We start from the raw sequence: 25,865 nt of genomic DNA, 5'->3' as shown, positions 1-25,865 counted from the left end.
TTAAGAATAATATTTGCGTAAATTGTAAGCGCTCCAAGGTCTCTTCAACATCTTTCCTTTTGAATCCTCCAAGTAGTAAGCATCCGAACTGAGCCTCATCACCACCTTGTATGGTCCTTTCCATTTAGGGTCGAGCTTCCCTACAGCCACCTCCTGAACTTTTCTCAGCACCAAATCTCCTACCTGGAAATCCTTCCTGCGCACCCGACGATTATAGGACCGAGCTATCCTGTTCTTGTATGCCTCCATCCTGATAGCAGCAGCTTCCCTCTTTTCACCCAAAAAGTCTAAGTCTTCCCTCCTTCTCTTTTCATTTTCTTCATCATAGAAAATGATCCGAGCCGACTCCTCTCCAATTTCTACTGGCAGGACGGCCTCATTTCCATACACCATACTAAATGGAGTCTCTCCGGTTCCAATTCTTGGTGTGGTACGATATGACCATAACACACTAGGGAGCTCTTCCACCCAATTTCCCTGGGCTTGGCCTAAACGCGTCTTCAAGCTTTGCACCAAAGACCTATTAGTCACCTCCACCTGACCATTACTCTGAGGATAATGGACAGATGTGAAGTGTTGCTGAATTTTCATTTCTTTACACCAAGCTTGCACTCGAGCCCCTTGAAACTGCCTCCCATTGTCAGATATGAGCTTACGTGGTACTCCAAATCTGCACACAATATTCTTCCACAGAAATTTCAAGACTTCCCCTTCAGTAATTCTAGCTAAAGCCTCTGCCTCAACCCATTTAGAGAAGTAATCAATGGCAACCAACAAGAATTTCTTTTGAGCTGGGGCTGGAGGGAAAGGACCCACAATATCAATTCCCCATTGATCGAAAGGACATGCTGCTACTATCCCTTTCATTAACGCTGCTGGTTGGTGCTGAAGTTTACTATGTCTTTGATAACTATCACAAGAAGTCACCAAAGTTATGGCATCTTTCATAATAGTGGGCCAAAAATATCCTGCCAAGAGAACCTTACGGGCTAGAGAATAAGACCCTAAATGATCACCACAACACCCCTTGTGTATCTCCTTTAGGACATAATGAGCTTCCTTGGGGCCTAAACACTTGAGAAGAGGTCCGGTAAATGACCTCTTATAAAGAACTCCCTCCATCATCACAAAGCGGAGACTCCTCTGTTTCAACCGATATGCCTTCTTCGGATCCTTTGGTAACTCACCCTTCTCTATGTAATCCAAGAGTTCCTTTCTCCAGTCACTCTCTTCCTGAGCTAATGGCGCGAGCTCAGTAGAGGGTGTCAATTCCACTTGCACAACAACTTCCCTGGTCTTCCAGCTATGAAGTGAACTAGCCATCTTGGCGAGATAATCTGCTTTTTCATTGCCCTCCCTCGGGATTTGTTCAAACAATACCTCATCAAAGAAACCCTTAGCTTCCTCTATCGTCCTCATATATTCCTTCAGCTTTTCATTCCTGACTTCATATGTTTCATTCACCTGCTGGGCTACTAACTGTGAATCAGAGTAGAGGTGCACCCGAGCTGCCCCAGCTTGCTTAGCTGCTCGGAGGCCAATCAACACAGCCTCATACTCTGCTTCGTTATTAGAAGCTCGAAAATCCAACCTAACTGCCAATCTGATCTCATCTCCACGAGGGGAGATCAAAAACACCCCCACCCCACATCCTTCACTATTAGAAGAGCCGTCAACGTATACTTTTCACAAATCCTCTGCTTTCATATGTCTCGTTTCGGCAAGAAAATCAGCTAACGCCTGGGCCTTAACGGCCGTCCTTGGTGCATACTGGATATCATACTCACTGAGCTCCGTAGTCCACTTTACCAACCTTCCCGAAATATCAACTCGAGTTAATATCCTCCCAATATGGCTGTTGGTTAGCACCATAATAGGATGTGATAGAAAGTAAGGTCTGAGCTTCCTTGCTGTCATAACCAAGGCTAATGCTAACTTTTCCACCTCTGAATACCGAAGTTCTGCACCCTTAAGAGCATGCGAGAAGAAATAGATAGGGTGTTGAGCTGTTCTCTCCTGCCTAATAAGTACTGAGCTAATGGCCCCTTCCAAAGCTGATAAGTAGATGTACAAGGGTTCACCAGGAATTGCCTTAGCCAACACAGGGAGCTCAACTAAGTAACTTTTTAAGTCATCAAATGCCTTCCCGCATTCATCATCCCATTCAAACTTCTTGGCTTTGCGAAGCACCTTGAAGAAAGGTAAGCTTCTATGGGCTGATCTTGATATAAATCGAGACAAGGCTGCAATCCTTCCTGCCAACCTTTGAACTTCTTGCAAGTTACGGGGAGCAGACATGGATCGAATAGCCTGCACCTTCTCAGGATTGGCCTCTATGCCCCTCTCAGTAACCATATACTCCAAAAACTTACCTCCCCTGACTCCGAATACACACTTCTCCGGATTAAGCTTCACCTGATAAGCCCTCAGAGTCGAGAAAGTCTCCTCTAGGTCGGCCAGCAACCCCACATCATCCTGAAACTTTACCAGAATATCATCTACATAAACTTTCACATTTCTGCCAATTTGGGAGGCAAACACTCTGTCCATGAGTCTTTGATAAGTGGCCCCTGCATTCTTCAAACCAAAAGGCATCACTCTGTAACAAAAAGTTCCATGAGAGGTGGTGAAACTTACTTTGTCCTGATCTTCCTCCACCAGAGGAATTTGATGATACCCCTGATATGCATCCATGAAGCATAAGTACTGATGACCTGCCGTTGAATCAACCAATTGATCAATTCGAGGCAGAGAATAGAAATCCTTTGGGCAGGCCTTATTTAGGTCCCTGAAATCAACACACATCCTCCACTTGCCTGAACTCTTAGGGACAAGGACCACATTGGATAACCAGGTAGGGAATTGCACTTCCCTAATGTGTCCTGCCTTAAGAAGTTCCTCTACCTCTTTTTTAATGACCTTATCCTTGTCTGGACCAAAGTGTCTCTTCTTCTGTTTTATCGGTCTTACTCCCGCAAGAATATTTAATCGATGAACCATAATTTCTGCACTGACCCCTGTGAGCTCCGATACAGACCAAGCAAAAACATCTTTGTTCTTCCTTAAGCAACCAACCAAATTTTGCTTCACTGATGGGCTCAGATCTTTGGTTACTCTCTGCTCTCCACTCCCAAGAGACAAGGGGAGCACTATCTGTCCCAATGGTTGCAGAGCATGACCCGTGAACCCATACAACTCTGTGGTGATTGGATCCAATTCAAATCCTTCCAATTTCATTTGGTCCAGAGTTTCTTTAAAGATAATGTTTGATGAGCTCCCAGTATCCACAAAGATACGAGCCACGTCATAATTGGCTATGGTCAAGGTGACCAGTAGGGGATCATTATGAGGTAACACCACATCCTTTAAATCTTCCCTTCCGAAACTGATGTTCGGGTCAGTGGGACAGCTGAGAACTTACCTCAAAATTTTCCAACCTACGCCCGTGAGCTTTGCGAGCCCTTCCCGAATCTCCATCCGTACTACCACCGGAGATCATATGGATAACACCCCGATCGGGATGATTTGCAATCTGTTGCACCCTATCTCCTCGACCGTTTGGAGGAGCTCTTCCCTGATGATCACCTTGATTCTCTCTATCTTCATTCCGTTGATTCCTCCATTGGGGAGCTCGGCCTTGGCGAGGAGGATTTGCTCTTCGAGTTAGCTCAGCTCTGATTCGAGGGTTATCATACATGATCCTTTGAACCTCCTCACCTAGCCTCTGACAATCATTGGTGATATGCCCATACTCCTGATGAAAATCGCAAAACTTGTCAGATGGCGGTAACCGCGGGCCTTTCTCAGCATTGCGGGGCCTCACAAGTGCTCGTCTATCCTCACATACTTGCATTGCCTTCTCCAGGCTCACCGATAGGGGTACATAGGGGTAGGGTCCTTTGGCCCTGTTCATCTCTTCTGCCACCCTCTTTCTTCCTCCTTCTGTCTTTCCCTCGGCCTTTGTTCCCACCTTGGCACTAGGTTTACTCCCAGACATTCCTTCCTGTCTCCTCTGCCTCTGTGCATCCTTCAAATTCACGTACTTCTCAGCTCTACTAAGGAGCTCATCATAAGTCAAAGGAGGCTTCTTGACTAAGGATCTGAAAAACTCCCCTCCTCTCAACCCTTGAGTGAAAGAGTTGACCAAGGTGTCAGCAGTGGCAGCAGGTACTTCCAGAGCTGCTGTATTGAAGCGCTGAACATACTCCCGCAACGATTCCACCTCAGATTGCTTCATATTGAACAAACTGAGAGAAGTCTTCAAATATTTCTTGCTACTCGCATACTGGTGTAGAAAAGCTGAGCTGAAGTCATTGAAACTCTGAATACTACCAGGCTGTAAAAGGTTGAACCATTGCTGGGCTGACCTTACCAAAGTAGTGAGGAAGACCCGACATTTAATTGCATCTGAATATCTATGCAACAAGGCTGCATTTTCAAATCTCCCCAAGTGTTCCTCCGGATCTGAGCTCCCGTCATACTCCCCTAAAGTGGGCTGCTTAAAATTTGCAGGGAGTTCCTCATCTAGAATATCCCGAGCAAAAGGACTTTCCCTTTGTATAGGCCCAGGCCGACCTCCTACTTTCCGACCTAGTCTCCTAATCTCTTCCCACACCGCATCCATTGGGTTTGGCTGACCCACGGGAGGAGGTGGTGGATTGTGACCCATGGCCGCTTGCACCGTTTGAGTGATGAACTGGCTTAGCTGATCTACAGTCATATCTGCCACATTTCCTCTTCCCCTTCCTCTTCCTGCCATATCTACGTCTTAGCTCGATTTTCCCACAGACGGCGCCAATTGATATACCTCAATAAAGTGATCTCCTTGGACGAGCTGAAGAAACTCCTCCAAATAAGAGATGAACTGCTGCTGACCTGAAACCACTAACAAGAATGTTAAGAGGGGCCGGAAGGTGTTCCGGCATATCCCCTCCGATGCTCAAGTCAGATGCTAGGATAGCGAAAATATAGAGAGTGGTGTGTGCCCACGAATGAAAAATTAGGATCCAAATAATGAAAATGAACCTGGTATTTATAGGAGAGAGCTCCGGATTTAACGCCTACCTTCCTTATCAAGAATCCGCGAATCCCGGGATCACAATCCCGAATATTTAGGCTGAGATCTCGCCCAAATCTTGTCTGACAAAGGAAATAACAAACATTTAATCTGAGCTGAACTGTTATCATGAGGACGCTATACTACCTGGAGTCATATGGAAAAGGGATGAGTGATCTATTGCTGAACCCCTGAACTCAACCCGAGCACTGATCCTAACATCTTAGCTAGCTCATCAAGGTTGTCCAACCCCTCTACCGAGCTAACTCCCTACTGACATCGGGGCTGAGATGAATTCCAGAGCTCCCAACCTAAGATGGAGATGATGGTGGAAGAGTTTGAAGGAGGTCCTGAGCTCCCGAGCTCCCGAGCCGAACTGGATGATGGTGTGGAGGAGCTTGACTGAGCTCCCGAGCTGGGTGATGGTGGTGGAGGAGCTTGACGGATCTCCCGAGCCTACCTCCTGGACCATCCTGTCTGTCTAAGGATTGATCTTTATCTTAGGGTCGTCTTTGAGCTGAGGTAATTTCCTCATCGGGGTATCAATATATATATATATATATATATATATATATATATATATATATTATTCAAAAAACTATATCTCTAAATTTTAAATTCTGGATTAATAAATAAGTAATGACAAATTTCAAAATTTTTTAAAAAAGTACAAAATGATATATTCTTCAACCAACATATTGAAATAAACACAAACAAGATTTTAAACTTGGACGTGATTAGGTTTTTTTAAAAGACTCATGTGCTTCCGTTACTCATCTAATCTCGGTATGCCAAGTTACACAAAATTGTAAGATATTTACCCAAGTAAGTGGGTCGGGTCGGATAATATGGGTCGGCCCGACCCTTGAGCTGTCTCAGACCCGACCCTTCAGTGTTGTTTGAAGGAGAGTGAAAGGTGAAAGCAGTCGGTGTGGTCAGAAAATGAAGGTGAATGTAAAGTTCAGTGGCCGATCCATACCGGTGGAAATCGCCGGAGAATCCACCATCAAAGACCTCAAATCTCTCCTTCAGCCGCTCACCAATGTCCTCCCTCGCGGCCAAAAGCTCATCTACAAAGGTTTCATTCATTTCTTTTGCTGCATTAGATTTCTTTTCATCTGTTTGTGGAACGTCGATTCGAGAGCTGGATTCGATCGGTCTCAGTATTTGTGCATATGTTCAGGAAGAGTTTTGTCTGATGAAGTGACCGTGGCGTCGGCGGAGATCACTGATGGATCCAAGGTCATGCTCATGGCGTCCCAGGGACTTCACCAAGGGGTATGCATCTCATAACGGTATTAATTGATGCCTCCGTGCTCCTTTTTTTTTTCCCCGGCTCAAAGTGGTGGAGATGAAGTTTCTTGAAAAACGAGTTACTAAAGTTTCAATCTTCAGAAACAATTATGCACAAAGAAAAGGTGTTCGGTTATAATTCTTTCATGGTGATAAATTTGGTGATTCAAATTGGTGTTGAGCGAGTTAAATGGAAGTTTTGCTTGGCTTGTTGACTGTATGGATGCTAAGTCGGTCATTGTCGAGCAGGATGGTCCGATAAAAAAGGAGGCAGTTGTGATGCCCAGTCTCAGAATGCTGTCAGATGCAGCTGATAGAAAGAAAGAAAAAAGCGGGGATTCGGTCAAAAAGAGCCAGGTTGAGCGGTGGAAGGCGATTGGGGTTATTGCACTGGCTGATTGTGGTCTCACGGTACGTATATGTTATTCTGAACGTGGAACTAGAGACATCTTGGCTTGATTGTTTATTTTTACAAGTTCATTATCATTGGATGCATTTACCATGAATAAATAAATTGTTTTATCTATCTTTTTTTGAGACACAACCATGGTAAATTTCTCCACATATTCAGAAGATTTAAGTCAAAATCTTGACGATATGTAATCTAGAATAATGTTGAATTACTCCATCCGGTGTCGATTTTGTCGAAAATTTTCCCTGACAAATGATGAAAGATGTATTTGGTGAGCATTAAATGCAAATCTGTCCATTGCGTGGAGGGATCAAAATCATATGATTGGATCTTTTAAATTTTGGCAAGTCATTTAGCCAATTGGTTGAAGTCGGCATAAAATACTATTTGCTGAAGGGTTCATCATTTTTAAACAACTAGAGGATTCACCTGGTTAGTTCTGGCAAATTCTGCCCCGGCATGCTTTGGAAACTATGCTAATTTCGTTCACCTGTTTCAAATTGTAAAAAAACAAAAGGTAACTTCACAATATTTTGTGAGTTTACCATAAAGTACTCAACCGATCTTCATTTCATTTAGCATCATGCTTATATCAGTTTATGCAAACTCACACTTCTGTTGTGATATGCAAGACAATACCTGAAGAAGTATGGACTTGTAAACCTTCCGCCAGAGTCCTTGATTTGAGCAACAATTCATTGCATGAGATGCCAATTGCAATTGGCTGCTTAAACTCTTTACAGGTCAACAAAACTTTATCTTCTCTCACCTTCAAATACTTGCTATAAATTTATGAAGGGCTGTGCTAGTTCCTTTGCCTCATGCTTTTCCTCACACTCATGTAGAAATTGCTTCTTAGTGGAAATCATTTATCGGACAACTCTATAAAGTGGGAAGGAATTACATCTTTGAAGTCTCTTACTGTTCTATCACTGAACCAAAACAAGTATGTGTGTTCATATTCTCTGTGTTTCACAGAGTACTATGTTAGTCATTTTGGTTCTTCTACGCTTGATTGCTTGCATCAGTAGATTTCTATTATATTTTGTGCTTTTCATTGTTTTTTTCTCTGTTTCTTGTCCTGATTCTTTTATGGTTATTATCTTATCTTAAATAGAAAACAGTATACTATGAAGCAACGGCTCTACGGTGGAGAAACCCCTGTAGTTTTTTCTCAGTTCTGATAATAAATAAGAACTAAGAAGATATGAAATCGATTTCATTAATTCCAGAATAAAATTTATTTACATATCGTAATACTCATCCAGCATAATGAAAGAGTAAAACCTATGGAAAGAAGGGGAAGGAGTGAAACAGATCAACAATGAAGGGGAACTCTGTGATATTTACTTTAGTTAATTAGGAATCAAAGTAAAACCAAAAACTTGGATGTGCAGTCTGCCGGCTCTATGACATTTCTTCATCATAGTCCATAGATATTATTTGAACTGTCTTATATTCCTTCTGTTATTTGCTTATAGTTTTTGGCATTCTCGATAATAACTCTGCTTGTTTGAAAGACATTAAGTTTGCCGTTTGGTTGAACAACGTGTTCTTCCAGGCAAATCACTAGCTTGCCAGAGGCTTACCTAATGAATTTGCTTTTGATGCGGTGACCACATTTTTGTAGATTAGTTTTCATGATAGGTTTTCATTTAGCAGGCAGCTGCAACAGTATTCGGAGTGAGTCATCATGTTTTTTTTTTTTAAAAAAAACTTTTTCTGTAGCAGAAATTCATGAATATTTAGTATTTCTATTACCGTTAATTTTTGCAGCATATCGTTCAAATAATTTTTTTTTGGAGTCTAGGAGGAAAGTCAGGAAACTGTTGCAGTAACTTCATTTGTTTATTATATTACAGGAATGGTTTCTCATATTAGAGAAAAGTGATTTTTTGTTGACTCCTCAGCTATTTATTTGTTGAATATCTTGTTGAAATATTCTTTTTAAATATCTGATTAATCTGTTTGGTTGTTTTAATTGTTTAACGGTTTTTGATTTGTTGTCCTTGGCCCAGTTTGACTTTGTTGCCTTCTGAACTTGGTGCTTTGACATGCTTGAGGCACCTTCACATTGCAAACAATCAGTTGATGTGCATCCCATCTGAAATAGGTCTTCTGACAGAGCTTCAGGTTTTAAAAGCTGAGAATAATAGGTAAGCAGCCCAAAAAATCAACTGAATGATATTCGGCTATATATCTGTTACCGTTTTTCTTGAAGAATTAATTCGACTTGTTGCTTGATTCTATTCTCTGTAATTGCTATTTTTACTTTCTTACAAATGCATTTTCCTATTGTGAAATGCATTTCTCTGATACTCTAGTCTGTTTTTATGTAGAAAGCATGCCTTGATTTTTTCTTTTGTCTTTCTCAGGAATTTCCAACTCTTTGATCATAACCAGCGATAGTGTAATAATACAAATCAGATATATAATTTTTTTTTAAAAAAATGATAAATAGAGCTCTGATCTTGTTTGAAACAGAGTTTGTGCTTTGATCTTCAAATTGATACATCTTGTTTGTTGCAGGCTAAAAAATATTCCTCAAAGTATAGGAGGGTGCGTTTCTCTTGTTGAAGTATGACCCCTCACTGTCCCCTCTTCAATATTTTGTTTTCCCCTTCTATATTTTTATTGATTCAGGATGCTATTATAGCTTGCTTTTGTTATTATCTCGTGGATTGTGGTGGCAAAATAGATGGGTTATTGTGGTACATGGACACTCATATTAATGGTTGCTAATACCCAGCAACTCCAATGTTTTCCACTTCAAAATTTTCATCAAGTTTTATTCAACCCAACCGCCCCAAATCAGCATAAGCACAAATTGGTCATAAACATTCATGATTTTGTCCGATAAGAATAAGATATTTCCCTTTGTCCCTTGAAATTGTGCATCTTCATCCCTAATTGTATTTGAATTCCCTATAATTATTAATACCAAATTGAGAGGATGTGAATTTGAAATCCTCTTGATTAATTTAGACATAATTCAAATAAGTAAATCCAAATGTACCCTTGATGATTATGTCATTGTCTACCCAAACCCAATTTTAGTTGGTGGATTTTTGGTTGGTTTTGATAGACAGATGATTTATGTGACCAGTATGCTCGGGTAAAAAGTAATCTGCTTTCTGAAAAGTATAAAACAATGATCCACCAGGTTTAATTTTACTTGCAGTTTGATCTTTCATGCAATCTCCTGATTGAGTTGCCAGACACATTTGGAAGTTTAAAGAGTCTGAAGGTCTGACATTTGTTTCTAGAAACTTTGAACTGTGAAAGACTTCATTTTTGGTTGTTTAATTGCTTTTTGTGCTAACTTCTGTGAAGGCATTGTATCTCAGTAACAATGGAATGAAGTCCCTACCCAGCAACCTTTTCAGAATGTGTCTGCAGCTTTCGACTCTGGATCTTCATGGAACAGAAATAACCATGGATCTTCTTCGCCAGGTGTAAACCACTTCCAGTTATAAATTCTTGTGGTTTGATCTCCTTTGAAATGTGTTCAGTATGTGGGAAATCCAAATCTCGCGACTTATTCTTATGATATGAACTCTCTTCTTAGTAAAGCATGAAGGGTAAGAGCCACCTAAAAGACCATTTTCTTGTCTTCCCAAAGTCAGCCTCCTAATGTGCACATGCCTGCACAGTGCACGCGTAAATACGTGCTCTGACCTTTTCCAAATTCTCCAAGAAATGAAAAACACTACGTTTGTTTCGTGACACATTGTTCTTTTTTCCAAATGGGTGATGGTGGTTGTTTCACAGAGTTGTGCTAGCCTAGTTACATTCCACTTATCTCAAAATTTAAATTACTCGGTCAAATAGCTGTTTTGAAGTGCAATCCTTTCACAATCTCACCTAGTCGCTTTTTTCACAAAAAACCAGTTGAGCAGAATACTTTCCATTGCTTCATCTATCACAAAAGTTTGTCACCATCCTCGATGTCTTTTCAAAAGTCCGGCATCCATCACTCTCAAAATTATTCGAAAATCTTTGTTCTCTGGAAAAATAAAAGGCAAAACAACCGCTGCCAACTTGTCGAAACCCAACCATAAGAACCTCTTTCGACCCTAGACCACAAGGAGTTGGCTGGGGTCATCACCAAAGGGTGAGTGGTACAGGTAACTTTTTGTTGTCCAAAAGTAGACAACGTTACACTAGTCGTCTAGGTCCAAATATTTCAACCGATGACTATTAAAGGAATTCATCAAAAAACAAAGACGATGCTTCATATTGGTCAAATATAGAGGGTGAAATATATTTTTGCTTTTCCATACTTGTTATAACCATGAGAATACCGCCTTTTGCAGTTTGAAGGGTGGGACAGTTTCGATGAGCGTCGTCGCTTAAAACATCAAAAGCAACTTGATTTTCGAGTCACTGGATCTGCTGAATTTGATGAAGGTGCTGACAAGAACTGGTAACAAGTTAGCATTTGAGCTCGGAAATTGCATTTTTTATGTAAAACATAGTAGATGAATTAAAACAAAGCAATCTATTCCCATTCCCCTACCTCTTTCATAGTTTCTACTTCTATTAATATGCGTATTTGGTTATTTTCAGATAAGCAATATACAGCAACTGTCAAATTATCCAAGATTTTATTTGATCATGAGATTTTAAGAATTTTGATATGTTGCACACCCACTATAGACGCCTATATAAGCATATATAAGCACTGTTGAGGTGATACATACATATTAGATGCATAATTTTGATATGCTTTGTCATATCCAATTGGAAGACCTGCATCAGCTTTGTTCACATAGTTACCTCCGGTGAGATTGCGACACATCAAATATCAAGATTTTAATGTTATGTACTTACTACATTATGATTTTTAAAATATATGATGGTATCTTAAAATATAAAATAATCATATTCTTTGGGATATGTGAGAAATTTATATCAATGGAAGATATGAAATAAGCTTTTAGAGAATGAAACAAAAATAAAATAGTAGGGTCCTATTTTTATCCCACATGTATTGTTTGAAAACACAAACTTATGTTTTGGACAATTATTTACCTCTCTCCTCCCAAAGTTCGTTGCCCGGATTAGATACATTCAATTAATTAATTATTGAATAATGATATTAATAAAACACATAATTTACTTCTCACTTCTCAGTCAGATAAAAATGTGCCAGTCTTACTCAGAAAAAGTAATAAAAATAAAAAAGATACAATCGCGCATTTATTCAATTATTATTAAATTATAACCTTCTGAGTTCAATAACTCGAATTTCTACGGTAAATTTCATAGCTCATTCTATTTACATATATAATATATTATCATCAATAGGTAAATACATCACCCTGAAAGCTTGCCTAATCACGTGCACAATCTTTGAGCCCGACAAACATGTTACAGGATGATGCCTCATAACTTATGAAATGTGAAGCTGGAACGTAATATGAAAATTCTCACAAGTTTGATGCGGTTATTTGGTCGAAGTAAATGGATATAGTAGGAACATCGACATCGTTTTCTTCATCATCCTCGCAGGCAACCACCACATCCAAGTGTTTTCGATATGGTGGCAGCTCTGCCTTTGCCACGTCCCTTACTAGGTCAGCTATCTTCTTGTCCATTCGCTCTTTATGCCGGGGGAACATGCTGTTATACAACAGACAGTTTCCAAATGAAACACTATATGCGTTCAATCCCTTATCAGAAAGCCATTGGAGTAACTCCCTCAAAGTAGGATTATTTCTTATGATCCATCTATCCCATATGGTCCAGCTAAGGTTTCGGTGTTTGACAGATTTTGGAGGCACCGGTTCGGCCATGGAGAACAAGGGCAGAGCCAGGTTAGCAAACGTGTTGCGAAAGTCTTCTAAGTTGTGTGATCCATCAATGACTTTGTAGAGCTCGAGGCAAACCAAGCCAGTGGCCAATGCTGTGGTCGTTGCAATTGCAGGAATAATCCTTCCAGCAATGAATTTAGCTTTTAGCTTGTCGACTTCAGGAATAGTGTAATTTCTTGCCCTCATGTTGGCAAGCGCAGCTACTAGGTCCATGTGATGATTTGAATCGTCATCCTGCAAGTTTGTGGCAAAGTCGAGAAAAAAATAAATATATTACAAAAAATAACACGTCATCGCATGCAGAAATGTTGTACTTTGAAGAGCCCCAGGTGTTCAAGTTAGATCTCAGATCCTGGATGGTGCTAGATTATGAACAGGTTACCACAGCATCCTAGGTTGTTTTTAGATTGATGAGAGAGAATTTATTCAATGGATTTGATGTATGTATTCTAAATAAATTCAATTTGGACCAGAGACAAACCTTCTCAAACTGAATAGGTTTCAACCTGAAACTTGATGGCAAATTCTTCCGACATTGCTCCAGCTTCACAATTAATTCATCAATAATTTCTGCGTCATCGACTGAAGCATGAGAGAAACTGGTAGCCTTCTCATCAGTGACAATGTTCACACCTTCTTTGGGTAGAAAATCAGGAACAGTGACTTTATCAACAGCCTCAGCCAATTTCTTAGGATGCTTCGCCCATTCAGGTATAGCGATACCAAATATCTCAGCTCGTAATATAGATGCTGCCATAATAAAATGAAGATGGCTGGTATCAGCTGTAGAGAACTGCAGGGGATGAGGAAACCTCTTAGGGGCTGACCAGAAAGGGGCACCAGAACTGGTCACAGCATCTTCAGGGAAGGTGAAAGTCAACTGCTTAACTCGGCTTGCAAAATAATCTTCGAACCTGTACGTGAGTAACGGCATGTTGAAATGCGTTGAATGAAAGATTCTTCAAGAAATACGCAGGCTTAATCCAAAATAATATAAAGACTTACTTTAGACGAGCCCATTTAATGCAATCTTGGAATGATTCACATCTTTCCCGGTCAAGACACTCTATTATATGTTCCAAATTGTCTCTCGCTTGAGCATCACCAGTATTTCTCAGTGCAGATGTATATTCACCAGGGTTAGAGAGATAGGCATTTACTTCAGCTGGTGTTTTTTCAAGCAACCCTTCAAATTCTGATCTTGCCCATGTCAAGCAATGATCGATGTTGTGTGGAAAGGAGTGCAGAGTACACATAGGTGCTTGCTTCTCCGGCGGATCTTGGGAAGCGCCGTAATTTTCTGTCAGATGAGGGATAACCATTTGTGTGTTGCATTTAGGGCCTAATGTTCCAGACTCGAGAAGTGGTTTTTGGAAATACAAGCATCTCTGGTCAACATAAAGTCTTGCACTTACATTGTCAAGGGCATTGATCACAACATTCAGATTTTCCCAGAAGTTATCATCAAAAACATTTTCCGTCTCAGGACCTACACGATTCTGCAAAGCTTCTATCCGGAGAAGAGGGTTAATTGATGAAGCAGCAGCAGAAGCAGTAGTAGATTTGGCAGACCCAATGTTCGAATCTCGAAAGAGGAACTGTCTGCTGAGATTACTCTTCTCTATTACATCATCATCGGTAACAGTCAATTTTCCAAGTTCTCCGCATGAAACTCCCATTAGTGCTAAATTCTTAAGAAACTCGCAGCCCAAAGCGCCAGATCCAACAACAAAAATTTTTGCGTCTTCAAGCTTCTTTTGAAGCTTAGACCCAAAAACAGATATCTGGGCATCATATCGACTATTTAATGGTCTGAAATCTCTGGGATCTAATGTTCCACTAGGCAGTGATTCCACAGAGTCAAAGTAGAAGAACTGCACAAACACAAAAAAGATAGTTTAGCTGGTAAACTAGTTGCTTTTAACCACTCAACTCGATCCCGAAACTAACAAAGACATTCGAGTAGGCATACAGAATCCCTGACATTTTTAAACAGCCACCACTAACCTTAGAGGAAGACAAAAAAGATCAATTGAAGTGGGGTAAAAATCTTAGCATGCAAAACATCGCACCTGAAAGATCGGATGAAACTTCCCAGAGCACGCCTTCATGATTTCTTGCCCAACAATGCCACCAAACATGGCAGCCATTGGATTCAGTACAGCTCGGGCACCAAAGGCAAAGTGTCTTAAAAGATTCGGATTTATATCTTTCAGTTTTGCATCACCTAAGTTTTCATTTAAGTCGCTGGTCAGAGCTATAAACTTCAGGGCATCCTCTTCACAGCCAGCAATAGGAAACCGTCCAAATTCAGATACAAACTTATCCAGTGATTGAAATGCCAAATGCAAGAGAGGTGGTCGGTCGAACTTAGAGAAATCACACAAAAGGTAATCACCAGGATCTTTGATAGCTTCCCTCAGCGTCTTGAAGTTCAACACTTCGGGCTGCTTTACCTGAGTTACAATCCCACCTCTCTCATAAGTATTAAAGTTCGTCGTATCTTCATCAAGGGTGAAAGAATATGGATTTGTAGTTTTAATCTTTCTTGGCTTTCCATCATTGAGTTCTGTCATTCCCCGAATTTCTGAAAACACAACCAGATCTCCATCTTCAAATTCAAGCCTTTCATCATCCACACAAAACACAAGAGCAGGGTTGTCATTACTGATAGATGCAATAATTGCTGTATGAGGTACTTCACCATCGACATCAAAGACGGTGAACTCAGATCCAAAATCACAGAACACGCTACCAAAAAGGCCCCTCACTTCTGTCTTAATGAAAGCGATTGGAGGCTGATGATTGTGGCAGTATTCATTAAATTCAATCGCACTTTTTAAACTGATGTTTGTAAAAACCACAGCCTGCATTCTTCGCATATATTCAAATTAGTCATGATTTCGAAATCATATTACATACGCCCGTCCAAAAAACACAGGATCAACAGATCAAATTCCAATGAGCTGAAAGCCACAAAATCATAATATGAGCCACTATGTACCCAATGATTGAATGTGTGCAGTAAACTATCAAGCATTCAAGGAGTTAATCACAAAGCCAAAAGTAACTTCTATCCTATACATACAACTTTAATAATAAGGAAAATTACCTGAAAATTAGAAAGTTGATCTTTAGCCAATTTCGTAGTCAAAGTTGAGACGGCCACAGCATTATTGAGCTCTTGTAACTTCTGAACAGAAGCCAGAGCCCTATTCTTACCCAAATCTTCTTCTGAGAAGATAAAGTTGCTGGACATATCCCACAATTCCACGGTCCCTTCGTCATGCAATGTCACAGACTTGACGCCAGCAAGGATAAGGTTCTTAGCTGCAAGGTTGAAAAAATAGAGGTATGAATTGCTCGTCCTCATGCCTATTAATTCAGTAAGCGTTTTCTAATATTATAAACATTATAACTAAAAAACTGAGAATCACTGGTTGAAGCTTTGAACCGCAGGCTTGCAATTAAGCACCAAGAAAAGCAAAATAACTGCAATATATGAATGGTAAATATCATTCCCAATGGGAGAAAGGAAATCCAACTTAAAAATTAAGTTATCTCTTCACATAGTAAAGAGAACATAAAACACAGAAATGAAAATTTGGAAAAGATAAGTTCAATACAATTACATCCGTGGTGTTCGGTTTTAATTTTTGTGCCCCGGGGAAATGTCTTGAGAGATGGTTTTGGTAGATAATTTGAAATATGTATTTTAAAACATCGAAATATAATATATATTTGATCAAAGTATACTATTTTTGAAATTTTATGAAAAGTTAGATTACATAGAATAAACATTAAATTAAATTCGTAGAAATGTTTCACTTGGCATAAGAAACGGGTTCGGGACAAAAACAAAAAACAAAAATTGCTATTATTTTTTCAAATTCAATCTAAAAGTCCGACGGAGACCAAATCAGAATCAGAAGTATTGTTTGCCATATCAGCCTCATCGTGGATGGAACAGCCTTGTTCTAATGTCTGATGATAACACGACGTGAGGCTGCATTTGGTAACACTGTAACAGACTATATATCAGTGTGGAATGTGAGAATGGCTCTGAATACAAGACTGGAAAATGTGCAGAATGGTTTTATATTTTCTAGAACTACATTGGAAACGATTGAGACTATTTCATAATGTTGCCAATTGCAATATAAATGAAACAATTGGCCACTAATATCTACTGAGCTTATAAATACTCAACAATTTGAAATAATAAGATATGCCGGCATGCGTAATTTTATATCATCAAAACACTAACAAAGATGATAAATTCATAACAAGTAGGAGTATCCAAAAGCAGAGAAGTCCATACCAATCTCGACTCCAAGACCTTGTATTCCAGAGACAAGAACATTAGATGCAAAAAGCCGCCGCATGGTATCTCGCCCATAGACTGCTAATTGCCTGCTATGGAGAACCTCGTCGATATCTCCAGGAGTTCCATCACCAAAAGCCATCTCCGTAATTCTATGACCGCAGCAGCTATCACCGTCCCCTCTACTTAGGCAACAGATTCCGCGGCTTTTTGTATGCGAAACGTTCGGATGATCAGAAGAGCAACCGATTCGATGCTTATCGATAACTCTTCCTTCAACTTCGTCGCCTACCCCTGGTCTCTTACTAGGAAGCTTGAAATGTAACAAGCCGTTCAAAAACCGTCTGATTCCCATCCAAAACACCACAATCAGAGCAGAATATGTGAAAAAATCGTGAAATTGAGGATTATAAAGACTACTGAAATCTACATAAAGCTTATAACAAATAAAAGCACATGTAACCACACCAAAAACCGTGCAAAGTATGATTATACCGAATGATTTCATTTCATTTACAGGACAATTATTCGAAAGATAGGAGATGAAGTATAGAATGACTTTACCGATGACAATTTGCGGGGGAGGAATCTGAGATTGAGTGCGAAGACGAGAAATACTACTGCTTTCTTCGAGAAGTCGCGTGCTTGGTTTCGCGGATTTGGCAGACATTACATTTTTAAAAAATGAAAAAAAAAATTTAAGTTATAATCTTTGGCTTTTGTAAAAGTTATAATTTTGATTTTAAAAAATGTTTATTTAAACATTTTTTTTTGTCAATCAAACATTTTGTTAAATAAAAAACACTTAAAAAATTACTTTTTTGGTCTAACTTTTAAAACCAAACGTTCGTCGTTGCTTCTAAAATAGGCAGGAAGCCCACGTATATACAATCCAAATATAATATATTTTTTTTGAGGAAATCCAAATATAATATGTAATAATGTTAAAACGCATGCCTAACATTGAACACATATATTTTGTTGTTAAATTAAATATAAATATTATAAGATTTTGTATTTAATGTAAAGTAATACGTTCATAAATATAATTTTTATATTGATTTTTTTTATGATATAAGAATTTATGCACAAAGATTAAGATATATGTTAACACAAAATTATATACCACAAAATGTATCAAATGAATAGCTATAATCCATCAGTTGTAATACATCTCGAAGATCATAAAATTTCTCCGAGTGGTATTAGTCTTCAAATATTATATTAATTGAGACGTCAATAATTTATATTTGAAGTAAAAAGTATAAAATTGAACGTTTTATTTATACATATTCAAATAAGTTGAAATTATTTAACTATATGATCTTTATTTGACCATTATAACCTTCTCAATTTATATCATTTGTTTAGTCTTTATATTTTCTATATGTCTGAACTCTGAATGTTAAATTTTGAAAAAATAATTAAAAATTTTAAAAAAATGTTTGACCAAATTTAAGTTTCTGATTTTATATATTTATTTATTGATAAATTACCAAATTTGCAAACACCGCACCATACAAAAATCCAAATCATGTAACAGGAATATATATATATATATAATCATATAAAATATTTATATTTTATTCATGGACATATCCACATGTTGGATTCAAGATATTATGCAAACTAAACTATATAACTAAAGTACTAAACTATATTTTTGATCATTTAGCAGATACCACGACAAATACCGAAACAAGACAAATCGAGGCTAGGTTTTCTGTAAACGTTGAAACTGTTGCATACATCGCTTTACATCAATATATATTTATGTACTCTCAAAAAAAAAAAATTATGTATCCTTGAATTTCGTTTATCTTATTTTATCCAAACATATTTTAATAATTTTTGAAACTAAGAACTCCCGCAAACAAATATTCTCTAACAACTATGGTACATCTTTAAAATACCTAGTCTACGGACAATTTTTAATTTTAAAGTGTAAACCTCAGTGAAATAAATATAATTCCAACAAAGTAAAACTTTGTATACAAATTTATCACACCAAAAAAAAAAAAATTACGTTAAGTTGTTAACAGACGTGCATACTATACCAAGTGTCGCTATAACATAAATATGAAATACAAGGTTCAAATGAGAATCTGCTCAAAACTTAAAATCAACACTGCAATAAGAATTGCGCTAAATTGGTCAAATTACTTCAAAACGTAAATTATCCAAATAAAATTATTTGAAACAATTATGCGATGTCTGATCCAATAACCCGAAAGGTTGGCATTCATGATAGATATGTTTCTCAAACGACAAAAAAAAAAAAGAAAAACACGAACTGATACTGGTGATAAAACCGCTGTCTCAAGGAAGTCTATTGCTCATGGTAGTCCATTGCTAGAAAATGAAACAAAAGCAAAACTTACCCAATCTACATCATTCCTTGATATGAAACATCAAGCAGTAGCAGCTGACTGGGCAGCAATCCTTTTCCGTGCCTCTTCAATGATGGATAATTTTATACCTTTCCCCTTGGGTAGAGATACCCATGGTTTAGCACCTTTACCGATTGTGTAAACATTTCCCAACCGAGTGGCGAACTCATGACCGAGTACATCCTGAACGTGAATGGTCTCAAAGCTACCCTTATGCTTTTCTCTGTTCTTGATCACTCCAACACGCCCCCTGTTTCTTCCACCCGTCACCATCACAACATTCCCAACATCAAATTTGATGAAGTCGGTAATCTTGTTGGTCTCCAAATCCAATTTGATTGTGTCATTGGCTTTGATGAGGGGATCAGGGTATCGGATGGTTCTCCCATCATAGGTGTTGAGGTATGGGATACCCTTCGTTCCAAATTGTACAGACCGCACCTTGCAAAGTTTAAACTGCCAGAAGACGTGTGTTCATCACTATGTGAAGCCTTGAGAAAATATCTCACAATAATACTAATCATGCAAGAAGCCAAACCAGATTGCTAGAAACAAAAAGTTGGCTATCTTAGAATAGATGCAGCTTAATGATGACGCAAACAAATGATATCTCTAATAAGAGCAACCAAAGCATTTTGAAATTGTGTTGCCCAAAAATAAAATTCGACCAAAAATCAAAGCTATAGAAAGTAGTGATTTTGCTCACACCTGCACCGCCTAAAAGATATGCCTGAAGTCTAATTAAATATACGCAACCAACCTTTGCTTCTTCATCCCTTATTGAATGGAGACGAAATCTGCCTTTGGTGTCATAAAGCAGACGGAAGTTCTCATTTGTCTTAGGAATTGAGACAACATCTGTAATTAATAGCAAATGCAGATTAAAATTACCATGACTATGAAATATTGTTTCTAGCTTGGATGTTAAAAAAATAAATTTAACTTGGAAGTCATTAAAGGTTGTGCGCATACCCATGAAGCCAGATGGGTAAGTCTTATCAGTCCTGACCTTCCCATCAACCAAGATATGGCGTTGCATCAGAATAGAAATCACCTCACGATAAGTCAGAGCATACTTCAACCTGTTACGCAAAATAAGGATCAAAGGCAAGCACTCCCTTGATTTATGAGGACCAGAAGATGGCTTGGGTGCCTGACACAGAATATAATAGGAGGTGAGTAAACCAGGTAGTGACATTATTAGTTCAACCAAAGACTATAGTGCTTTACTTACGAATCCTCCGCCAAGCTTGTCAAGCATCCAATGCTTGGGGGCATTGAGCCTCTTCAAATGTTTCTTCAATCCCCTGGCCTGCAATCACAATAAAATTCCAGATCTTGAATCAACTGCATTCATGTGATAATTATTACAGATATCCTACTCTACCAGAGAAAATTATATAAGAGCACATAACAGAAATTTTAATTGATGAAAAACAATTGAACGTGTATCGTTAAGCACATCCCATCATTAAGCATCTGGAAAGTAACATGTCCAGGCAACACCAAATGCGTTTGATAGATAACCCTGACGGAGGACAGATCTGTACATATTTTTCTCAGCATCAACGTTAGGGGCTGGACAGTCCCAGAATTGTGCATAGAACACTCGTTAACACCAAGGGGCTCACTTCTCAAATAACTCCTCAAAGTATCTGAATATCTTTTCTTACAGAGGTAAAAGCAATTAACAATTTTTCACTCCAAAAACTTGTCAAAAAGTGTGCATACTTGAAACTACAGTTCTATTTTCTAGTGATTGAAAACTTGTTTCAGAGCCCCTGATTGGAAACTATAATGTACATTTGATTTTACTTTTTTTAAAAGGTATATGTCATTTAATTTAAATTTTTGCTGGCTTAGTGAATTCATATGGCAAACATTTAACTATTTTCATTTAATTAATTAATTAATTTTAATTTAATTTTAATGGTATATAAGGGATGTAAATATTTTAAAATTATTTTTTAGGACATTGTATATGTTTGTTTCTGTTTTGGGAGAACATAAACAGATTTTAACAAACATTACCAAACATTGCCTAAGTTCCCCACATATTTTGTGGATGTTAAAGCTAAAAATACAGAAATACTTCGAAAATTTGATCAAGTGCAGATTATGCAACGCATCGAAACCAGTCTTAAAACAGCTTCTACTGAACAAAAAAAATTTAAAATGACGCGACTTATACAGTACTTTTCATGCCAAATGATTCTTTGTCCAAACTCATCCATTTTTTCGACCAAATCTCAAATTTAACTAGGCCAAACTGAGATCAGGCAAGCAAGTAAAAAAAAAAACACAAATTGAATCCCGTTATGCCATGTAGAAAATGCGATATACATCTGGGAAAAAGATTAATAGGAGCTTCAGGTAGACAAAGCAAATCGATAAAATCGGACGTAAGCAACATCAATGCAATCAATTTATATCTGGAATAAAATCATGGAAATAGATGGTTAAATTCTATAAAGGAAGTGCAGAATCCGAGCATAATTTGAAGAATAACAAACCATGTTGTTTATACAGGACTCGAAAAGGACAGCAGCCTCTGACTACGGTGGTGCTGTATTTTCCGCCGTCTTGCTTCTGTGGAGAAACTGCACTCTAGCGCTAAAAAGCCAAATGCAGACTTAAAAACCCTAGCACGTACAAATATGGGTTTTATGAGAAGCAAACTATTGGCCCAATATAATGGTAAAGTAGCATCTGGGCCTTAAGCTGAGGCCCAAATATCGACACCCGTTTTGAATAATTACTTTGTACATCAAACTTCTATTTTGCTTCATCAACTGTTAATAAATTATTAACCTTATAGGCAATATCTTATAGAATCCCCCTAAACTTACAATTATTATTTTATTGTATCATTTATTTGTAAATATTTTTTTATTTTTTCCAAAATTAAATTTATTTTAAATCTTTTAATCTTTTTGTTGGAGATATTTTATTTATTTTAATTTTAATGTCATTATTAAAGAGATAAGATAAGTAATTATTTTTAAATAATTAAATATCCATGAAAATTTATATAAATTTTTATATATAAAAATAATATTTACTCTGGAGATACATGTGTGCTGAAGTGCTAGTAAATAATTAAATCAGCACGTAAATTGTTGTAAATAGATACAAATAAACTATAATATTACACGACACGATGATTCTTCAATATATTTTGCCCCAATGTCGTTATATTAATGTAAAAAGCTACATCTAATTACATATATTTTGTATTTAGTGTTTAATAAATACAATAGTTTCAAAACATAACTAGCATCGATGTATTGTCTATTTATTTATATGTTTTATATTATATTGTATTGATATTGATTGAGAAAAGGCTGTGTTGAACATAGTCAATCACTAGAAATAACAAATTACATATTTGGATTGATAAATCATAAGCTTAGCATTATTGTTTAAATTTTGTAGAGCATGATTGTGCATAGAAATCAGCATCAATTCTAAAAGAACATGACTCTTTTTACTTAACAGTAAATAATCAATCACACTGGAAATATGACAAAAAGCATGAGTAAATTGGTAGTATGTTAATAATAATACCCAAACATGTGAGGACATCTTTTTCCTCAAGCAGCACTTTAAAATATAGGTCACAGATAAAAGATGATATCAAATGGCAACTTGATTGCAAACAAAAAACGTCGTCATATTCTTGTACATGTTATGTTATTGAATCAAAACTTCCTCGATCATTCTTAAAGCATGAACATAGCTCTGACTAGATTTAACTACAACAAAGTACTATGAAACATTGTTTAGAGAAGATTGCATATATGTGGGGGCACCAACAGCTAGTTACACACACAGCAGCATTTTCTCAAGCTCCCACTACATCAGCTACAAGCATCTGATCAAAGTGCCAAACACCTAGAAATGACATCCTTAAGTAAGACTTAAGAAAATATGTCGTTTGCAAAGTCATATGTACCACGCGAAAAATAAGCATAAAAGAAAATAAACAGCAAGGAATGAAAAGGTACCATGGCCACTGCCAACCCTCCTCAGCTGAGCCACATATTCGGATATCTTCTTGATTGACTCCACCTGATCAGCAACCCAATTAGTGCTAAAGTTGAAATGGGAATTCAGTAGTTGAAAAATGTCTATTGGTGTTAAGAGTCTCACTACAGTAGCTAAAAAAATATCAGAGAATGAAGATACTTCACCTGCTCCGCTAGAAATTCGCTCTCCAGGAAATCAGCCAGTTGACTGTCATTGTTCTCATCAGCAACCTATTAATAATTACACAAAAGCAATGGTGATCCCTTAATGCAAAGGGTCCAAAAATGTGGAAGTAAATGTAGCAATCTAACCTTGTGCAGTTTCAGAAGTTTTTTGTTGGTTAACTTTTCCAGGGACAAGGCCAGCTCCATAGCTGGATTTGAATTGTGAAACAAATCAGCAATATGAAAGGGAAAAAAAGGTTCACGTTGCCACAAACCAATTATTGACTGAAAATTCAACTGCATTTCACATTTAAAAAATGTGTATATTGTAAAGTTGCACAGGCATCGTAGTATCTGGACCAGAAACGTTTTAACCTCAGGAATGTAAACAAACAATTGATCCAAGTCTCCTTACCCTTTTTCAATTGATATAAGCCGGGAAGCTGACGGACAACAAAACGAACATGTAAAGGGCATAAATACTAGAATCGAGAAGACAGATGGGGATATTTTGATTCAAAGGAAGAAAAAACAATCGTCTGGCAAACAGAGCTTCTCAAGGCACTTGACGTGATGTAGGTATGTTATTAATGGAACCACATTCAAGAGTAAAAAAGTCCAACTGATAAGATACACACATGATCTCCACTGAACAACAATATAGGCAGGACATGACCGGAATCATTTCTCCACTCAAGATTGAAGAGAAGCCCAATCAATTGATATTGATATAAAAAATAAATACATCAATAAGAAGTTCTGGATAAACTGGAATAATGGCAAAAATCAAGCCAACCATTAGGTAGACAACCTACCATACAATGCATCCCCTTTCTCGAGATGATCATAGTTAGATATGGGCATCATCACAGACCTCAACTGCACTTGTCCACCTCTCTTATTCTGCACATCATAAGAACAAATTGAGATCTAAAACAATCCACACAGCTCTGACCATAGTATTAAAAAGCAAACGATAGCACAATGTACACAAATAACCTGATATTCCATCAACTTTTCCGCATGCTCCCTCTCCTCTATGCTAGATTCCTTGAAAAACCTGATGATGACGATGACTTAGAGTTTCATGTAAAAGTAAAGAAATATAGTCTCCTTCCACACCTTTGTAAAAAACACAAATGTCGTAACCATCGAAAAAATTACTTGGCAAGCCCCTTAAGAGCAACATTATCTCTGTCGAAGTAGGCAAACATAGCATGATACACGTAAGAAACATTATATTCAACGCTGCAATTTAAAAGAAAACAAAATTAATTCCATCGAGAATTTAACATGTATATCAATCTGCAGCAAGAGAGAACAATTTAAAAAAAGTTCTATAGCAGGTCTAAATATCTGTAATGTAAGTTAAATAACACCGATTCCCAAAGGAAGGATTAGTAACGGCACTGCTACATTGAATAAAACAGATTTCTCGGAAATTAGAGTAGTAGAATAAACTCAATGTGAAAAAAACAGTGATAATAAAATGGTGAGCGCACTTGATATGATCATTAATGGCGTCCTCGCAGAAGTCAGAGTACTCGTGGCGAGTAAGAGATGCTTGAGGAAGAGTAGGGACGAGGAGGAGCTCCTTCTTCACTTCTTCGAAAGGTTCGAAAACAACGTCGAGAATGGAATGCTTATTGGCCTCTTTAGCCGCGTTCGTCACCAGACCGCCCAAGCTGCGGCGGCGAGAATGTGGTGCGGCGCCTCCATTGAATTGCGACGCGGCGGAGGAAGAAGAGATGGAGTGAAACACGGAATCTGAGGCCGAACGACGATCGAAGGAAAAGGGGATCGAGGATTGGATTGCAAACAGCATGACTGAAGCGTGAAATTCTTTTGATTTTGGAAATGGGAGTAACTGCTAATGGCGAATCAAGTTCTGGTAGGACCAGGAGAGGATGTTATTTATAGGCCGGGGTAGGTGGGCCCGGACCAGTCGAGAGCCACGTGGCAGCTAGGCGGGAATGACGAAGAATTGCAACCAACAAATGTTCCCCGCTTTACCAAAAGTGGAGCCGGGTAGCGTTTTTGACCTACTATACTAGTCTTCCGACTAATGATACAAGTACAAACATTGTACAACCAATTTTCCATTAAAAAAAAATTCAATATAAAAATTTTATTTATCAAACTCATGATATATTGAATACAAAATCTCACGATATATTATCAAAATCTCACGAGTAATAAAATAAACTTACGATATAATTGTTGTAAATATCATTGTTTGATATATTATTTGTATCTTTAGCATAATTCTAATCTTAATGTTCTCCAAGCGTGTTTGATTCATCGGGACGAAATTTTCTCCAGCATTTGATTTTAAATTGCTATATTTTACTCGAATGAAGTTTAAATGAATTATTAAAAAT

At 37.9% G+C, this 25,865-nt stretch overlaps 4 protein-coding genes across 9 annotated transcripts; 1 reads left to right on the top strand and 3 right to left on the bottom strand.

Annotated features, from left to right (window-relative positions):
* Window positions 1–5,952: 5,952 nt before the first annotated feature.
* On the top strand, window positions 5,953–11,419 carry LOC140881688 (LRR repeats and ubiquitin-like domain-containing protein At2g30105). Of its 2 annotated transcripts, none has more exons than XM_073287194.1 (10): window positions 5,953–6,134; window positions 6,240–6,334; window positions 6,599–6,760; window positions 7,394–7,504; window positions 7,607–7,707; window positions 8,780–8,917; window positions 9,291–9,339; window positions 9,943–10,008; window positions 10,095–10,214; window positions 11,078–11,417. In XM_073287194.1, the coding sequence occupies exons 1-10, from the start codon at window positions 5,999–6,001 to the stop codon at window positions 11,189–11,191; spliced, it is 1,092 nt and encodes a 363-aa protein (XP_073143295.1). In that variant the 5' UTR covers window positions 5,953–5,998; the 3' UTR covers window positions 11,192–11,417. The 2 variants fall into 2 exon arrangements, with proteins under 2 accessions (XP_073143295.1, XP_073143296.1); XM_073287195.1 differs by having other exon boundaries at window positions 6,115–6,134; window positions 6,240–6,351; window positions 11,078–11,419.
* Window positions 11,420–12,115: 696 nt separating this feature from the next.
* LOC140880202 (ubiquitin-activating enzyme E1 1-like) lies at window positions 12,116–17,565 on the bottom strand. Of its 5 annotated transcripts, none has more exons than XM_073284442.1 (7): window positions 17,466–17,565; window positions 16,899–17,245; window positions 15,690–15,907; window positions 14,650–15,444; window positions 13,583–14,451; window positions 13,059–13,491; window positions 12,116–12,811 (listed from the first exon to the last, which is right to left on the bottom strand). In XM_073284442.1, the coding sequence occupies exons 2-7, from the start codon at window positions 17,041–17,043 to the stop codon at window positions 12,194–12,196; spliced, it is 3,078 nt and encodes a 1,025-aa protein (XP_073140543.1). In that variant the 5' UTR covers window positions 17,044–17,245; window positions 17,466–17,565; the 3' UTR covers window positions 12,116–12,193. The 5 variants fall into 5 exon arrangements, with proteins under 5 accessions (XP_073140543.1, XP_073140544.1, XP_073140542.1 ...); XM_073284443.1 differs by having other exon boundaries at window positions 17,397–17,470; XM_073284441.1 differs by lacking the exon at window positions 17,466–17,565 and having other exon boundaries at window positions 16,899–17,256.
* A 1,368-nt stretch (window positions 17,566–18,933) lies between these two features.
* LOC140880719 (small ribosomal subunit protein eS4x) lies at window positions 18,934–21,936 on the bottom strand. The gene is made up of 5 exons (XM_073285404.1): window positions 21,805–21,936; window positions 20,526–20,603; window positions 20,264–20,444; window positions 20,052–20,149; window positions 18,934–19,747 (listed from the first exon to the last, which is right to left on the bottom strand). Exons 1-5 carry the CDS (start codon window positions 21,805–21,807, stop codon window positions 19,313–19,315), a joined length of 795 nt encoding a protein of 264 aa, XP_073141505.1. The 5' UTR covers window positions 21,808–21,936; the 3' UTR covers window positions 18,934–19,312.
* A 1,008-nt stretch (window positions 21,937–22,944) lies between these two features.
* Window positions 22,945–25,357, bottom strand: LOC140880203 (ferritin-4, chloroplastic-like). Its single transcript, XM_073284447.1, has 8 exons — window positions 24,987–25,357; window positions 24,649–24,732; window positions 24,484–24,544; window positions 24,300–24,387; window positions 23,632–23,693; window positions 23,485–23,550; window positions 23,299–23,362; window positions 22,945–23,185 (listed from the first exon to the last, which is right to left on the bottom strand). Exons 1-8 carry the CDS (start codon window positions 25,307–25,309, stop codon window positions 23,136–23,138), a joined length of 798 nt encoding a protein of 265 aa, XP_073140548.1. The 5' UTR covers window positions 25,310–25,357; the 3' UTR covers window positions 22,945–23,135.
* Window positions 25,358–25,865: the final 508 nt, after the last annotated feature.

Source organism: Henckelia pumila, chromosome 2 (assembly GCF_033568475.1).
Source record: "Henckelia pumila isolate YLH828 chromosome 2, ASM3356847v2, whole genome shotgun sequence".
NCBI classification, from domain to species: domain Eukaryota; kingdom Viridiplantae; phylum Streptophyta; class Magnoliopsida; order Lamiales; family Gesneriaceae; genus Henckelia; species Henckelia pumila.
The sequence above is the reverse complement of the archived record's forward strand: the minus strand, read 5'-3'. Positions and strand labels throughout refer to the sequence as shown.